Source organism: Sander lucioperca, chromosome 10, assembly GCF_008315115.2.
Source record: "Sander lucioperca isolate FBNREF2018 chromosome 10, SLUC_FBN_1.2, whole genome shotgun sequence".
Lineage (NCBI taxonomy): Eukaryota > Metazoa > Chordata > Actinopteri > Perciformes > Percidae > Sander > Sander lucioperca.
This window is the reverse complement of record NC_050182.1, coordinates 29,859,690-29,872,940: the sequence shown is the minus strand read 5'-3', so window position 1 is coordinate 29,872,940 and position 13,251 is coordinate 29,859,690. Positions and strand designations below refer to the sequence as shown.

At 39.8% G+C, this 13,251-nt stretch overlaps 1 protein-coding gene across 4 annotated transcripts in view; it reads right to left on the bottom strand.

The window, feature by feature from the left end:
- Positions 1 to 1,732: 1,732 nt before the first annotated feature.
- ptprub (protein tyrosine phosphatase receptor type Ub) overlaps positions 1,733 to 13,251 on the bottom strand; it is a 166,368-nt gene continuing 154,849 nt past the window's right edge. For all 4 annotated transcript variants that reach the window (XM_031298758.2, XM_031298759.2, XM_031298760.2 and 1 more), the window contains 5 exons: positions 11,637 to 11,951; positions 8,554 to 8,679; positions 6,459 to 6,616; positions 4,498 to 4,633; positions 1,733 to 4,387 (listed from right to left, as the gene is read on the bottom strand). In XM_031298758.2, the coding sequence (XP_031154618.1) occupies positions 4,325 to 4,387; positions 4,498 to 4,633; positions 6,459 to 6,616; positions 8,554 to 8,679; positions 11,637 to 11,951 (798 nt within the window). In that variant the 3' untranslated portion in view covers positions 1,733 to 4,324. The remainder of the gene's footprint in view (positions 4,388 to 4,497; positions 4,634 to 6,458; positions 6,617 to 8,553; positions 8,680 to 11,636; positions 11,952 to 13,251) is intronic.

Below are 13,251 nucleotides of genomic sequence, written 5' to 3'. Positions count from 1 at the left end.
AACTAACTTAATTAAAATGCCTCAGCCCATACTGTTTTTTTAATTATTAGAATATAGAGATTAAGAGAATAAATCGTTATGCAAGTACTTTTACTTTTAATACTTAAAGTACATTTAAAATCAGGTACTTTTTACTTTTACTTAAGTAGGGTTTTCATTGTTGTACTTTTACTTTTACTAAAGTAAATATATCTCTGGTTATTTGTACTTTTACTTAAGTACTGAGATTCAGTACTTCCTCCACCACTGAATACAACCACCAAATGTGATTTTTTATTTATTTATTTATTTTTTAACCACAGAATACTTGTGTGCTTGTTTCGTAGAGGACAGCAAATGACTTATTAGCCTACCTAAACTGTCAGTGTTGCCCGTCTCTGAGCTTAATGTTGTCAGTTTTTGTTTAGGAAGATTTTAGAAGTTCCATTTTTATTTCATTATTGTCTTGTGTTAATTAAAAAATATATTTCCCAGGGGGCCCTAAGCAACTGCTTATAACGCTTAATAATTAGCTAAAGGTAATTCATTAATTGTTACTAAAATTAATGATTAAACTGTTGAAATAATTAGCTAAATGGTCACACAAAAAAGGTTGGAAACCGCTATTTTAGTGGAGTTACCAGCCATAGCTCACCATCCTTCCTTACATCATTTGACACTGCAAGTTGTCGGCCCTCACTGCCGTTTTACAGAAACACCACATGAGAGTGTATCTAGTGTGAGACTCACCATGGAGACCGGAGAGAATGCTGACATCCATCGAGCCCATCAGTGGAGGAATATAAGACAGGAAGCCCAGAGAGAAAAGACAAAACCCAGTTGAATCTTGGCCTCATGATAAGTTTCCTTGCACATAGCAGCCATTACACCATCAGAATGAAATGATAAGATTCCAATTACCCTCTAATTTAAACCACCGGTCAAATTTGAGTAGTAAAGGATGATGGAGCCTGTCGCTAAGGATTTCATATACTTTTCTGCAGGTGAAAAAGGAAATTGAGAAAATCTTGCAGATTGAAATAGGGTTGTGTAAATGACCTGCCTTGCATGAATAAGCTCCTTATCTATGTCATGTTAAATCTATAATGCATCTTTGCTCCTTCTCACTGCCATGACACATGGAAAATCTCATCTACAGAGCACTTGCATTTACCAACACACTCCTTTAGCACATCTGAAAGCTTGTTGTTAAGGTTAATTAATCTCCAAACAATCTAAAAGGCGAATCCATATGGCCTACATTGTCTTAAACCCAACAGTAGGGGGTCTTGTCCTCTAATTAATCTGGCATGTCCCTCTGCTAAACACTGGATCAGTTTGCAGGACTGCTGCATTATTCAACATAGCCGTGGGTGAGAGAGGAAGTCTGTGGTCTGGAGTCACCTTACTCTGGGCAGAGCAGCAAAGCGAGAGAGACGGAGAAGGATGAGACGGAGTAATGAAAGTAATGGAAGAGGAGTTGAGGATGGGGGAGGTGAAAAAAATAAGGTGAGGGATTAAAAAAAGGGAATAGATCAAATGGTCGATGTAGTTCAAGGCAAAGGGAACTGCTAAAAGACCACATCCGTATGAGAAACCGCAGGAGGGTCAGAGGCTTGTAGACAGGAAGTCCATGTCCAGCTTTCAGTTCTCTGCTTCTGCTGACAAACCAATCATGAAACCACACAGACTGTTTTAAGCTGTGTATGCATTTTTGACAGAACACTCAATGATTGACTTGACAACACATCTCTTTTTTCCCCCTTTTATTGTTGATCGCTGTTATTCTTCAGAACAAACCCCTTTCCCCGACCTCAAAATACATCTGTCTCCTCCGTCTCTCTCATTAAATACACACCTTGCCCCCACAAACAAAATGGTCATGTCATGTACCATCGGTATTCACAGAAACACACATGTGAAATCGACGGTACTCTCAGGGCAGTCGCCGGCATAATAACAAATTTTGGAATGGTAAAAATGGTTTAATGTTGGTTTAAAGTACAATGCGCCTCATACAGTTGTGGCTGCTGGAAAACAGCGGTTGAATAGATGACGCGGATTGGGATATTCTGAAATTAATTAAATGAAATACAAAGCAGACAATTGATTCATACATGCTTTGACAGATCTGTTTTACTCAGAGCTCTGGAATGAACACAGGGAGATTCGGCTTATACTCGGCTGTTAAAAGTTCTGCCAATAAACTCACAAAATGGTCATTTACAGCACATTCACCTCCATGGTTATGTAGTACTGTACTGTACGTCTTTACTCTCTGCAAACATATAGTATATTATTCACATAGTATTCACATAACATAATATACATCTGTATATACACATTCCTTCCAACAGAGAAAAAGTGTCCAGGCACTTCCTCCAGTGATCCTGGTCAGATCGCTAGCAACCTCATTCTCCATCCTCCTCAAAAACAAGCTGCTCTGTCAGTGAACCTGTGGGAGCCTGGTGATGTTGGTATGTTGTTAGATTCCTCACATATTCTGGCACTCACACCTGAACCAGACTGTGAGCTGCGAACTAGCAGTAAAGTTCGCCTAGCTGCCATTTCTCAGTTTCTGTGGGCTTCAAGGTGTCTCTCCTTGTTTGTTAGGGCAGGTCTTGGAGTGATACCTTTACCGCCCTTCTTGAAAACCTGCATTTAAAGGATTTTCAGGAGATATGGTGGAGCATAACATATTTTGAAGGGTAATAATGGAGTGTAGAATTGATAATTTCTTGCTTCTCGGACAAAATGATAAGAAAAATACAAAGAGAATTGCTTCCTGGGTCATTTTAGAGGCTGACTTAGATCCCTATGTGTATCACACATGCCAACCTGCCTGAGTTTCTTCAATTGATTCAGGCGTGAACAGTTCCAGTGGTCTCCAGGCATTGGCTAGTCGGTGAAAAACAATGGATTTTGTTTATCAGATCAGTGATATAAACAGCAGGGCGTGGGGGCAATGTTTCTTACTATTCCTCCTGTTTAATTTTTATTTTAGGATATTAAAAATGACCTCCATTGTGAAAACACCAATCACCAGCAGTGACACAAAGTAGCAATTTTTTTCCTCCACACAATGTTATTGCCCCTTTTTATTTATTTATATTTACTTTATTTATTTAACACCACTAGGGACAACAACAAATATTTATGTCAGAATTGTCAAAATGAAGCTTCCGACCTGACAGCTGGTTTAGCTTGCTGAGACAGTACAACCAAATGCCTCAGACAACAAAGGAGTAAAAGGAGATACATACTCAAACCTGTAACGCAGCACTGAGTTTAGACACTTCACCACGACATTAATGGAACATCATTTTTCACACCACCACTATGGCATGTCAGTACATTTCTAACAACCCACCCCCCCTTGCTCCTTTTTCTTTCCCGCTGGGTATAAAATACAAACAATCACTTTGGAGCGAGAAGATTAGCTGATGCAGTACATACTGTTTGTTTGTAGGCATATATCAACATGAAGCAGTAGAGCAAAGTAAAGAGAGGATTCAAGTCAGTCAATGGGATTGGCACTGTGACAGTAATGAGACAGGAATCTTTAGTGGCGGCACCAGGCCCAGTGCTGTGGTCCATGGCAACGTCCACCTATAGCACACATGGTAATCCAGCACAAACATGGCAAAATACAACACATTGCACTACTGTACAGTTTCTGCATCAATACTGCTGAGGACTGGGCTGATCTATCCTAATGCTATAGGTATCTTGTTAAAATCTCTTGTTGCTGTTTGTACACCAGTATGACAACCTTTCAGATTTATTCAGTGATTCAAATAAATCTGTCCTATCATCAGAGAATAAGGCAGTTTATGGTATGGTAGATAAGTCATGCCACAACCACAGTGGACTGCTGTTGTATGTAGCTCTTGAGAGAGAAGAAAATGCTTCCACGTTTAGATAATTCTGCTGTAACTCTGGAATTTCATCCAGCCCCCTCACTGTTTGAATGAAACGATGAAACACAGCCAAGGTGACCCTTCTTCAAAATAGACAGGGTCCAATTTGTAGCTCAGAATGTTGTTTTGGTGCTATAGAAACCCTTAGCACAAAAGAGCTTTAGTCTGGAGGCAAAGAGGACCAAGAAAAGCACAAAAAATATCAAAAGAGATAAACATCACCAACAAGGAGGAAATCACAGCTGTACATTAAAGGTTAAAAGTTAGAACTTTGACCATGTTTTTTTTTTTTCTCCTCTCCTTCCTTCGCAGTCCTTTCAATGCCAAGTCCGTAGGTCCAAACATTAAAGTAGAGGGGTCACTGGGTGGCCTTAAATCAAATCTCCAGCAGATGGTATAGCGCCGCTGTGGTAAACATTTGGTTGCTATCTACCTTCAAAGCAGTCCAAGTACTCCAAAACAAGGTCATAGCAGAATCGATACTGGTCCTGAGGAAAAATACAATATTCTTTAATTAAAAAGTGAAAACACAAGAATAATCATAGACAGATTATTGCCACTTACAACCAAAGTTTTATTTATTTACAGACTCTCTTACCAGGGACTCCACCATGTTGGGTTTGCAGTTGCGTAGAGTTTTGACAGCATAGAAGATGTCCACCATGTTCTGGTACTGGATCATCTCAAGGAGAATGTTGCAGGCACAGAAGGTTCCACTGCGACCACCACCATTACTGCAGAGAGGAAGATGTGTTTAAAAAATCAAACATCTTAGCTTATCTTTTTCATTTGATTTACAATTCAGTGTTTATTCTTTAACGGTGTATTTTAGCCATTTTAGCTAGCAGTGTGGCTCTAGGGGTTAGCAATGGAATGAAATGTCAACTGGTCGGTCCACCACTTTGGTCCAGATATTTGAAATTTATGTCATATATCTTGACAAATATTCAATGGATTGCCATAAAAACATGTACAGACATGCATGTTCCCCAGAGGATGAATCCCAATGACTTTGGTGACCTCCTGATTTCCTCTAGTTCCATTTCCTCTAGTTCCACCATGACGTTGACATTTTTTAGTTTTTAATAAAATATCTCTGCAACTGTTGGATGGATTGACATTCATGTGCCCCTCAGGGTGAACTTTAACAACTTTGGTAATCCCCTGACATCAGAGTATTAGCTTTGCCATTGTGGGCATGTTCGCAGGCTGATGTTAGCGTTAGCTTAAAGCACCACTGTGTCTAGGTACAGCCTCGCAGAGCCTCTATCATGGCTGTAAACTAGTCTTATTAAATGGTTTTAAATTATAATTTGTGCACTTTAAAATAGCCTTTGTGTTTGAAATGTGCTATATCATTAAGCTTGCCCTGTTTTGCCTCCCGTTAAGATGCAATTTAGGTTTCAGACCTTGACTGTCAGTATGATGCAATCACAATTCTATCATATTGCATGAACAGCAGAGTTATTTCAATATATACAAATATATCTCCATGTCCAGTGGGAGCCTCTTAATATGTTTAAGTGGATTTTGGAAGACAACAATACAGTGTAAGCAGGGCAGAATATGTGTAATCTGATAACCCCATTTTTGTGTTCATGCTACCTCATGAAAAACATTTGATACTGTTCATACAGCATTCGCACACAATATCTTAAAACAGAAATAGCGACATGAGAAGAGGTGTAAAGAAGAGACAATTGAGAAATAACAGCACAGTGTGGCATTTCCTCGGAAATATTGTCTCGGTCATCATAAATGAAAGGCAATATCAATAAACCAGTGGAGGACAATCCACTTACTCTCTCCTGAGACAAATGTGGGGAAGGTGGGCATGGAAGCCTCAGCAGCGTATACAAGCAATATTAAGGTAATCAATCGTCGTCAGTGCTTTGGCAGTCCTGGATTTACTGTAGTGAGAACCATTGCATTCTGTATTAAGCCATAATTGATTTGATCTCCATAATCTCTTTCCTGGTTGTCGTGGGTAACACTGTGTGACAGCGCTGAGTGATGTGCTTTTGGATGTGGGCGGTGGGGATGAACGTGTGATGGGTTGGCAATGAGCTGGACGGCCCATTCATATTCATCAGTGGTTGTGCACTCCGGGGGCTTAGGACAACAGAGGGGCACACAGCACTACACTACTGCACAGCACATTACACCACAATTTGATTATATACATTATGAAAATACTACCTTGGAAAAGTACTTTGCACTACATCTCATTGCACCAAAACAACACAAAGCACTACATGATTTACCATGTTTTAACATGTTTGTGATACTCCCCTCTGAAAATAAAAGTTTTGTTAAAAAGTCAGTCTTTAACAGCAGTAATTCCCTGTCTGAGACCTTTTCAGAGAGGAGACCGAACATATTTCTGCCTTGTTTGCTTGTCTTTTAATTTACAGTACATGATGCTTATCACTTGGTGGAGATATATTAACATTCTGAGTTTTACTTTTTTAATTGTTTAAAATGTGCGGAAAAATCTGCAGAGGTGTCGTTGGAATTCTGTGGCCGCTGATTCCGTGTGGGATTGTGCAGATTACTCACAGGCAGTGAACAACAGTGCGTCCTTCTCCACACTCCCTCTGCCACTTGTGCACTTGAGCCAGCAGATTGAGGAAAGCCTTCTTGGAGTCGGGAACATCTCGATACGCCGACCAGCGCAGGAACTGGAACTGACACACCACCAGCTGGCCCTCTTGGAGCTTGGGATGCAACAGAAAACACATGGAATCTGAGTATACTCGTAGTGTGTGGGTGAGCATGCATGTGCTCTCGTGTTTCTGTGTTGTATTACATTTTCTGGTTGTTTCAGTAGTCCTGTGTGCCAGTTAACACCCGTGTTTGAGTGCTCCCAGGCTGCATGCTGGCACTCTCAGCTGTGCTCACTCAGCAGACTGGCTTTAAGATATATGGGTCTGCAGGTGTACGCGGGGCCTGGGCTGTGTGTGAGAGAGGTCCCTGTGTGTTCATAACCTTGCCCTGTAGAATATCACCTAATACTTAAGGACCAGTGGAGAACTGTAAGTCATGCAAATTGTGCTGGCAAAGACACCAACGATGCACGGAGGAATTGCCTCAGCGGAGCTGGGATTTACACTATGTACTTTTTTTGTACTTCTCTCATACCCACACATACATATGCTTACATTGCACTTTCTTTGACTTTTACTCCCTACCCTTGTATATCATTGTCACGCAAAGGAAGTATACACACTAATGCACTGAGAGAGGGGCAGTGAGTGGGAGAGATGTGTTATTTCTGTGTGATTTGATTTCTCCCATGCTGTGTTAAGTTGCCCTCTCCGAGACAGTGGTGTGCATGGAGTAGAAAAAAAGATGCCATGGGTAGTGAGGGAAATGACAATGGCAGTCGACGGAGGTGAGGATGCCAATCAAGAAAGGAAGTTCTGGGCAATGCATGTCGCGCTGCTTCTAATGGCAGCAAGAAAACGCCTTGCATACAGATTTCTTCAATAATTGGGTGATAGTGATCCTGAGTGGAATGCATGCATGTGCTTATGCAAATTTGCAGGCTTAAACCGTACCTGCATACACACAATCAGCACAATGAAGTGTGTGAAGTCAAATTGACTGATTCATACATATGCACACATCTGGAGAAGAAAAAGTTGAGAAAAGACCACACTGTCATCCCCTATGCTCCCTCTTCTATGTCAGCTGTCAGTGCCATTTTTTAGCCTGTTTCTAATTCTCTACATGCTAGATGCTTGTATTTTGTTTTAAATGTGTGACAAGGTTTATGAACAAATCAAAAGAGAGTCTGCTTTGAAGCTTGAAAAGAGTATCCTTAGACTAAAAATATGGCATGCATTATGATGATGAAAGTCCCCTCTTTAGTATGCCAGCAGGCACCTAAGAGAGGGAAGACGCCTATCTAGGTAATGACAAGAAGAAATTGAAAAAGGGAGAGAGTGACCTTTATTGCATGTATGTTAATGGGTTTTTCTTGCATGTTTTCCATAGAAAGTTCTTATAATATGTATCACTCTTATGCAAACATCTTATGGAAACACTGGTGGCGGCTCTTGTTGAATTTTCTGGACTGCTGAATATCAAAACAACTTTTGTAGTATGTATAATACAGTCTATGAATACATTTTTTTACTGATGTGCCATTGTGCTCAGTACAAATCTCTAGGCTATATTTTAGAGTGTACTTGTTTTACACTGTATTCATTTGTCTACCCCCTCTGTCCAATCAGGCATACACTAGGGAAATGCTGTCGTGTATGCATAAGAAAGCAATAGACTGATAACAATGCACACTGTGTGGAAATATATCATTAAGTGAAGCATTCAGCCTTTGAGTTTGCACACATACAATGAGTTATATATAAATTCAAATCCTCATCTGAAGGTTTCAGGTACACAGTATTTTTTTTCTTTCTTACAGCCAAGTCTATAGTACTTTGACATTGAAAACTTGTGTCAGGTGTTCTTTAGATGCACATAACAGCTGGCAGCTCTAAATGTAATGTAGGTAAAATGTCACATCTGAATTACTGGTGAGGACCACAGCTAATGCATTTCTAATGAAGTTCAAGTTATCATTTTGTGAAATACCACTGAGTGGAACAACATGTCCTGTGCAGGCTTTTTCAGAACCGCAATAACTCACCCTTGTGACATTCTTGACCCGAAACAGACGAGTAATGACATCCTCATCTGCTGACATGGACAGAAACTCCACTTCCATAGGCCCGTACTGCTGTAATCCAGGCTCTGGCCAGTACTGAACACACGGCTACAGGTAGAGGGGGAGATAAGGGGGGGCGGGGAGTGATTAAATGTGGCACATATAGTACCTGTACTCTAAAAAATGCCTTTGCTCTCAAAACATTGGATTATCAAAGAAAAGTGAACTTTTTGTTTCAAACGATGAATTTAAGCAAGTACAGTATGTTCATGTAAGTGTGTGCATATATGCAGTTGGGGTCTGCATGCATGCACTGTACACAAAAGCACATAATACTGTTGAAGAGACATGCAGATTGTTCAGTTTGTTGAGTAAGCCAGGGGATGAGGCAAGTAACACTAAAATGTACATCACACAGACGCACAAGTATAACAACAGCAATAACAAAAGTGGTGTTAGTGTGTGCCCACAAAGAATAGGTGGTGTTATGGTACCTTACTGGTGTTAATAAGGGGAGAGAAGCAGCGCAGGGAGGGAGAGATGTAATGCGCTTTGAGAGATTGCAACAAGAGGGAGACAGAGTACTCCAGTGCCCCGAATGAACTCATAACAGAGTTTAAAGCGAGATCTCGCAATGAACAACTTAAAGTGACTATAACTCAATTTTCAGGCCAGACCCCAAAGGAGCTTGAATTGCACTGGAAGAAAAGAGATGAAAAACATTTAAAGGGGAGTGGATAAAAAGTGGGATTGAACAGGGGGTACCTACAATTTCTTTTTTTTATTACCAGAGACTGCACAGGCTGATACAAAACAGCATGCAAAAAAAGCCAGCACACAAACAAAATTTCTACATTTCATGAGCACATCTTACACAATGATTCAAGATTCAATATAACTTATTGCCATCGTTCCACAGTTACAAAGCCTGTCAAGGCCCTCAAGGTCAGATTAGGGGTTTATTATTGCAAATAGCAATGAATGAAAACCGTCAGCAGTACTCAACTGTCTATATTGAAGCACATTTCTTTAGTCAGTGAACATTGAGGTGCATGCCAGACAGAATCAGTTTTTAGCATAACATAAGTTGATGAGTGGCTATCTCTGGAACAACCCTAGATTGGTTGGTTCTATTTGTCAAAAACATCATTTTGAAATTGGTGATTTGTATTTTATAAACTAAACAGTTTACTTGACATTGCAAGGCTTAATTCTTAGACCAGTTCTGTTCAGTGTTTTTCAAACACACTGACTTCAATAAGTTGGACACACTACATATTAAAAAACAACAAAGTCTTTGGTGATTTAGTTAATCAAGTTGATTCCCTTGAAACCCTTTAAACATTCCCTATTTTAAACGAAATACAAACTAGACCCTTTAGAACCAATAGTGCCACTGCTGCTACTTATACTCAATAACTATATCTCCACCAGAGCACTATCCAAGAAACAATGAATAAAATGCAAGGGCGGTTTAACAACAATCTTAGGTAGACCTTGGACAAAAAAATATATATCATAATTTAAAATAAGCACCTCCTTTCCAAGGTGATACAATGTAATACATATTTTACATGGTTAATATTTAAAGTTTGATTACACAAAGCTTGTAAATCTTCATGCCTAAAAAACAAAATCTAGATTCTGCATAAGCTGTTATCTTCAATGTCTTTGGCTTTCTGTAGGTGTTTTTTGTGACTCACTAGTTATTCATACACATATTAAATATATATAGGTTTTAATACAAGGTAATATGAATATACACAAGTACTTGACATTTCCCTTGGCATACTGATGAAAGCTGCTACCTAAGGCTCTGTGTGCTCTGGAATGTCTTAAGTCTGAACTCATTGCAGAATTTGACGCAATGGATTAAAATATTCTTATTTAGAGGTTAAAGTATCTCCAGAACTGTCCTTGATTGGTTTTATTCAGCATATTTTCTTGTTTTTTTCTTCTTCTTTCTTCCCCATGCAGGCAGTGTCCCTGTGTGGTGTACCACAAGGGTCCATTCTAGGGCCAATCTTATCTCTCCTTTCATGTTTTCCTTAGACTACAATCAGCATGACATTTCTTATTTCTTTCCATTATTATACTGCTGATATCAAGTCATACCTGTCCCAACGTGAATTATTCAGCAGCATTACTGTTTATCTGTCATTAAGGACTGGATGTCTGCCAATCTCCTTCAGCTTAACTCCAACAAAACGATGTTCTTAATTATTGGCTGAACACACTGGGAGATACTTTTGATCAGTCTGGAGCCCCATATTACTACTGTAGGCTTCTTAAGAAAAATAGAAGAGAAATAGAAAGAGTTTAATCATTCCTTTCTTTTAATGACACATAGGCTATTTAACACGCTTTCATTTAATTAACGCTTAATTACTGTAATGATATGGTCATCTGTCTCAATTGTAGGATAGCTTAATTTGCTTAACAGTTGGCTGCCATACACTTGACAAAAACTCTGAGATATGACTATATTTCCATGCCTTAGAATGGACTTCAAGATTAATTGCTTACTTTTAAAGTGTTCTACAGTATGGCACCTGATTATCTGGTAGAGCCCTTAAGTCCTTAATTATCAGTTTATCGCCATTAGAGCGGGTGTTGGGTTTCCACTTATTATTAGTGTTAAAAAAAGAATAAGGAATATTGCAGCACAGAGAAAGACATATGCTCATGAGAAAAAGTGGGATGCCAACAAAAAGAACCCTGAGATGTGGCTGGAGGGTAATGCAAGCTTATTTTTTAGAGATGTAACTTGAGGAGGGGGAGGAAAAACTGGGGCGGGTGTTATCTAGTCATGCTTTGAGATCAATGTGGTCAGGGATCAAAGCCCAACAAAATGGCATGAAGGAACTAATCCCAAGCACAGTAAGATACAGAAACAGTAAAGGCAGGGTATGTCAGGAAAAGTCTCAAGTAAAGTTCAGATAACCTCAACTGAAAGTAAAAACTTGTACAGCAAACAGCGGCTCAAACATTTTTCTACAGCTTTTTTTCTTTATAGTGTCAACAAATCAATGGCAATAAAACAGTACATCACACGTTGACCTTACCCAGGCAGAGTTTGACTGGTTGAGCTGGTTGAGCATGACCACTGCTGTGCAACCATAGTCAAAGACCAGCCTCCAAAAGTCCGCCGTTGTGCCTGGCAGAGGGTGAGGGGTCACAATAAAAGCAGCCTGCCGATGGAAGCTGTCAGCAAGAGCAGCGTTGATGTAATTGTTACTCTCCCCTTCTGTTGTAACCAGAAAGGCCAGGGCGCGATCAGGCGGCAGAACATCCATGCTGCGGTTCTTTTCTCGGTTTCTGGGCAACAGAGCAATGCTGCACTCTTCCACATCCAGGTGGGGAGTCACAGAGTTGAGCGTCTGCAAATGGAAACGTTAAACAGGTGAGATGAGAGCGGCAGTAGGATGAAATGAAATTAAAGAGAGAATTAAAAAGATGGAAGGCATGCAGAGTGAGGAGACACAGCAGATAAGTCAAAGATGGTAGGAAGGAGGAGGAGGAGGAGGAGGAGGAGGAGGAGGAGGAGGAGGAAGAAAAATAAGTGAATCAGACAGAAGGAGGGAGGACTGGGACACAGAGAATGCCAAGAATCCAATCCTTTTAATTGAAAGAATCTTAAATACTCTGAACATCAGGTTGACAAACTGATTTGAAAGAATAAAGGATAAATTAGGCCGACTGCATTCTAAAAGGAAATGTAATGAAGTTTAAAAAAAACTCAAAGGGAAATATTGCATACCAATTTTCTTTGATGAACTCTCTATGTTTGTTTAGCCGTAATTACATTAGACAACATGAAAAAAATATTTGGATCATTAGTACACAGCATCAATAATAGATCTGTGATTTGTTGATGTCAGTACTACCGGTTTGCTGTTCGCAGTCTGCAGGATGACGGAGTAAAACAGAGAGCTCACTTTCAACAATAATGTCAGATGGGTAAGTTTACAAGATCAAAGCGAGGCACGTAACATTTTTCTTTATGAAGAACTAAGAAGTTTGTAATCAGAGTGTCGCACCACAGACAGTACAATTCCCTTAATTCTAAGCAATACATCTATCATAATTCCTATGAATATAAGGACAACACAGTATACAGTACAATTAAAGTGGGGAGCATGAGCCTTTTTCTAGTATTACTTTGAAATGCTAAACCTGGAATCAATGCAGCTGCTGTTTGAGCTCTGCAGCGGGGGGAGGTGGGGGTGACGCAGGTAAATCATGTGGTACTACAGCTGGCTCTCTTCTCTCCTAATCAACATCTAATAAAATGTTCTGAGACCACATTCCTACAAACCAGGCAGAGGATTTCAATGACAGTCACGCATAATCAAAAGTGAAAGGAAACAAACATCCTTGTGCACAAAGTCACACAACACACATTTATGGATATATACATGACACACACACACACACACACATGCCCATCCATTCCTTTCTGCACTCGTTGTTGATTTTCAAATGTCTGCTGTAAAGTACATTTCCACAACAGACAATAATTAGTCATCGTCTGTTGTTTATGTAGCAGTCTGAACACCAAGCAGTCTGTTTTAACTTAACTGAGCAAATGTACAGTACACAATGGAATACATGCAACACATACATACGAATATAATACTCTCCAAATTGTATACGGTGGATCATCAATATAGTTACCTC